Below are 5,201 nucleotides of genomic sequence, written 5' to 3' on the forward strand. Positions count from 1 at the left end.
GCTACATTCTTTAGTTAATGAAGAACATGGGCTAAGAGAGTCGGAGGTGATTTTCAAAGTTGCCATCAAGGTAGTCATTTTCTGTTGACTTGACTTGGCTATGTTCATGCGAATGTAACTCTCTACATTTGGCCACCCTTCACTTTTTGGCTTAGAGATATTAGTCTATCTCTACTTGAATAAATGAATTTTCTACCAAAAAGAAGACTGAAGACTTGGCCACCTTATATATATACATCTTACAAGTTATCTATTATTATACTCAAAATATTCTTTGATCTTTAATCTCCATAGATAGTTCAACTATTCATGGGGACCTCTTCTTGTTCTTCTTCTGGGGTGATTACCACAACAGTTTTCATGAGTGTTTTATGCTTTTGTTTTAGTGTTTATGGTTTCAAAAGTTGTTTGATGGAGGAGAGGACTGCTCTCTTACAACTGAGAGATTCTTTCAATTATCCGAATGGTACCGCTCTTCGTCATTGGGTGGGAGATAACTATTGTGATTGGAACTCCATAAGCTGTGATTCCACACACAACGTAATATCTATTTCTCTTGACGAAGAAAGAGGAGTTCAACTAGGGAAATGGTACCCAAATGCTTCTTTACTTACTCATTTCAAAAAGTTACAATCCCTATATTTAACATACAGCAACATTGGAGGTTGGATTATGCCACAAGGTACGTATTAATCCATTTATAGATCATGAGACCTTTTGCATCTTAATTAATTTTGAGTTTTTATTATAAATATTAATTATTGCAAACATGCAGCATTATGTGAACTACGAAATCTTAGATCATTGAATTTAAGTGGGAACCATCTAGACGATGGAGGCCTTCCAAGGTGTCTTGCACGTGGCCTTCCTTTTTTGGAAGAGGTTGTTTTAAATAGAAATTCTCTAAACCTATCATCCCCTTTATTATCAGGTAATTATGATAAGGGATGAATTCCATCTATGATATCTCATCTATACCTAATAATGTCTGAAGTCAAATTCTATCTAGCTATTAATATATGGTTTTCCTAATTGATCAAGCTACTTATGCTATTGAATAATTTAACTTGGCCTTAATTTAATTTGTTTCATGTATGGTGGTGTTGCAGCATTATGTGGATTGAAGAATCTCCGCCAATTAAATTTAGGTTATAATGTTCTTAGTAATGGTCCTAATAGAAGTCTTCCTCCTTGCATGTTGGATGCGTTCTCTTCTTTGAAAAGTCTTGACTTATCCTATTTTGCTCTTGAAGAATCGTCTAACGTCCTAACAGGTACAATGAGGAAAAGTCTTTCTCCCTACAAATGATATTTTTCTAATTGTTTTTTAGTTTTACAATAAAGTCAATGAAATTTATATAAATATGTAGAGTTTCTAAAAAATAAATTATGTATCTTCATGTATTTTAGCATTACGAGGAGCAAGAAATCTTCGGGAACTGATTCTAAAAAATAACAATTTCAGTGATGGAACCATGGAAGGTAGAAAATTCTAAATCTACAATCTGATTACATGCTAGGGATAGAGAAACATTTATTACCAATTCTAAATTTTTTTTATATTCATTTTTAATGTACACTATTACACTATCATGTGCAGCATTATGTGGAGTAATAAGAAATCTCAAGACATTGGATTTAAGTTTAAGCAATCTCAATGTGCAACATATACCACCTTGTCTACAACAAAATTATTATTCTTTGGAAACTCTTAATCTAATTGACATGACTCCTACCAAAGGCTCAAAAGCACTCCTAAAAGGTAAAGCTTAAAAAGATTATATATGTCATAAAATCATTGTAATTTGAGCAAAGTGAGATATGTACATGGTTTACGTATGTGTGCATTACAGGACTATCATGTGGGTGGAAGAAACTCAGAGTGTTAGATCTGCAATATAATGATCTTAGTGATGAAGACTTACCTTCATGCCTATTCTACAACAGTTCCGTGCTCGAAGAACTGGATTTGTCATCAAATAATTTAAGAGGTTCACTTGGCTTATCAACAGGTACATACCAAATACCAATGCATTAACTAAGAGGCCCATTAATTTGTTGCTAGATTCCCTAGCTATTATATTTGATGTCTAATTTTTGTACTTTTTTGGTTCTCAATTAAGAGACTGCAATGCAATGTTTTTTCTGCACCATGACCTGGAAATGGTGTTAATTGGACATGTTGGGCCAGTCACAGTTTTTCAGAAGCTTGTTAGAACTTACCATTGACAGACCCATACAAAATGTTTTGAAAACAAAGAGGAAAAACAAATGAAAAAACGAAGAGAGAAATAAAAATAAGTTGGCCGAATCCAGCCCAATCTGCCTACCTAGCTAGGCAAGCTTGGCTGATCTTACTTAGCGAAGATGGAAGGAAGAGAGTGGCATGGGTTGATGATTGATGCTCCATTTCAATTGTGGTCTCATCTCATCTAGGCCTACTCACATTCTGCCTATTTGTACCTTACTTGAATAAACCCTTGCTTCTCTACCATATAAATAATGTTCAAATAAATAACTAGAACGTTGTTTATGAAAATAAAATATCTTGTTTAATTTCCATTTTATTAATTGATTGATGAAAATCCCATGCTTTGTTTTAATTATTTAATATTTATTCTACAGGGCTCTGTAAACTAAGGAAGCTACGGAGTTTGTCTCTTGCCATCGAACTCTATGCAGAATGTCCCTTGGACATGTTTGAGCCAATTGAATTCTTTGGAAACCCTCGATCTTTATGGAAATCAAATTGTAGGTATCGTGCCTCCTTCAATTTCCAACCTAACTTCTCTTATCGACCTTGACCTTTCTGAAAATAAGTTGGAAGGAGTGACTTTCTCTGTGTTTGCTAACCTTTCAAAACTTGAATGGATTTATCTTTCAAACAATAGAGATTTGGAAGTTGAAACAGAGTTCCCAACTTGGATTCCAACTTTCCAATTACAATCCTTATCCTTAGAAAATTGTAAACTCAAAATCATTCCCCACTTCCTTGCCACCCAACACAACCTATATGAGTTATATTTATCATACAGCTCACTTCAAGGAACAATTCCATCCTGGCTGTTGTATAATGCTACTTCTGTAGATTATTTTCATTTGTCCTTGAGGGGTAACCAATTGCATGGCCCACTTCCATTACCCTTCAAAAATGAGAACATCGACAATTGGAAATCTTGATATCTCTGACAACAATATTCAGGGGGAACTTCCTAGGAACTTTAATGTGTTTTTCCCAAATCTAGAATTCTTGAACATGTCCAAAAACAAACTTCAAGGTTGCATTCCTCCCTCATTTGGCAATTTAATTAACCTAATGTTATTGGACTTATCAAATAATCACTTTGTAGGTGAGGTACCCAATGGATTAATTCAAAACAATACTTCATTGTTACATTTGGTCCTATCAAGAAACCACTTACATGCAATGCCAAGAGTTTCTAATTTGACAAATCTACGCACCTTGAGTCTTGATGGTAATCTCTTCACACGACCCTTCCTTATCACACCATCAAGTGTACCCTCACTCGTCCTTCTAGACATTAGTGGGAACTCCATGTTCGGCAACATCCAGGATTGGCTGCTACCTATTGCCTTCCCAAATCTTATGTCACTTCTTATGAGAGAGAATCACTTTGTTGGTTATCTTCCACCATCATTATGCCAGATGTGCAAATTACGCGTTTTGGATCTTTCAAATAACAATATATCTGGAACCATACCTTCTTGCCTCAACAATATCACTTCATGGCTAAAAGAATCTGAAGTAGATGAGTTTTTTGGATTTCAATTCGGGTATGAAGATGAGGAAGACATGTTCGATATCGATTTTACCACAAAGGGAAAATTGTACTTGTACAAGGGTGATCCTCTTCTCGGAATGACCGGGATCGACTTATCTCTAAACCAATTGGTTGGTGATATACCATCTCAAATGGGGGAGTTGAGAGCCTTGCATTCACTAAACTTTTCTCACAATTCTCTGACGGGCTATTTACCAGAATCCTTCCAAGAGTTAAAACAGGTGGAAAGTTTAGATCTGTCACACAACAAGTTGGTTGGTGTGATACCTCCTCAAATGATACAACTCACTTTCTTATCCAATTTTAGTGTGGCCTTCAATCAACTCTCAGGAAGGATCCCGTACGAGAAAAATTTTGCTACTTTCACAAAGGAAAGCTATATGGGTAATTTGGGACTTTGTGGACCTCCAATTGAAGTCAACTGTTCATCACCACAATCACATCACAATGAACACAAGGAAGGAGATGATGAAGAACAAAGTCTTCTCGACAACCACTTATTTTTCTATTCATATGTGGCTATTTGTTTTCTCTTGGGATTCTGGGCTGTTGTTGCCCCTCTTATTCTCAGTAGAAATTGGCGTCTAAAGTACTACAAAATTGTGGATAGATGCCTTGATTGGTGCAGTGATAGGATCTTCTGGTGTTTGTATTATATAAAAAACCGCTAGCAAATTCCTTACCACTCAATGAAAAGTAGTATGGGACTTCTACTAGCTAGGTGAGAATCATCTCTTTTTTTTTCTTTCTATTTTGAGATTATGTAATCGCCACTTGCACACACACATATAGAGATATCTGTAAGGGTTAAGTTTTCATGTGGTAGTAAAGACTATAAGCATATACTTGGGGATGAGATTGAACTTGTCCAATCATATTTTTGTAATCGGCCTGAAATTTAATTGCAATTCGTGGAACCATGATTAGGAGGACTTGAATACACGATATACGGATTTTCTACTTTGAAAAGGAAAAGTAAGAGGCCTAGATTTTGCATCCAGCTTTACTTGCTTTTCTAAGGATCTTATCTCTATAGTCCAATTGTCAATTGAATCAAGGAGAATCAATCTTGCAATTCCTTAATAGAGCCTAGAGGGTGTATACTCTGGAATCCAAGTGGGTCATTTACAGTAGTAGGAACACTTGTCTCAACTGGTGTTTCAACAACTTATGTGAAACATGTCGAAACCTGGTTCAACCCAGCTGGACCAGCTGGTTCATGAGAAAGAAAAAAATTCCCAAATTTTGTGGGAAACATGGGAAATTTCGTGGAAACCTGAGACTTTTTCCTGTAAATTTTGTAGCTTTCCCAAATTTTCAATTTTTTTGTTTATTTCATGTTTTCCTAAATACCACGACATTAAATTGGGTATTGGGATCTTGAGGTAATTTCCAATG

The 5,201-nt window shown here is 35.6% G+C and overlaps 1 protein-coding gene across 1 annotated transcript; it reads left to right on the forward strand.

Moving 5' to 3' along the window:
- Nucleotides 1-282: 282 nt before the first annotated feature.
- On the forward strand, nucleotides 283-4,728 carry LOC149019689 (cuscuta receptor 1-like). Its single transcript, XM_089153663.1, is given in 9 exon segments — nucleotides 283-682; nucleotides 776-931; nucleotides 1,110-1,274; nucleotides 1,411-1,482; nucleotides 1,601-1,762; nucleotides 1,854-2,012; nucleotides 2,626-2,669; nucleotides 2,671-3,156; nucleotides 3,158-4,728. Coding segments are annotated over 9 exon segments (2,934 nt in total). The 5' UTR covers nucleotides 283-309; the 3' UTR covers nucleotides 4,475-4,728.
- Nucleotides 4,729-5,201: the final 473 nt, after the last annotated feature.

This window comes from Hakea prostrata, chromosome 4 (assembly GCF_041222555.1).
Source record: "Hakea prostrata isolate BN-2017 chromosome 4, UWA_Hpros_2, whole genome shotgun sequence".
Lineage (NCBI taxonomy): Eukaryota > Viridiplantae > Streptophyta > Magnoliopsida > Proteales > Proteaceae > Hakea > Hakea prostrata.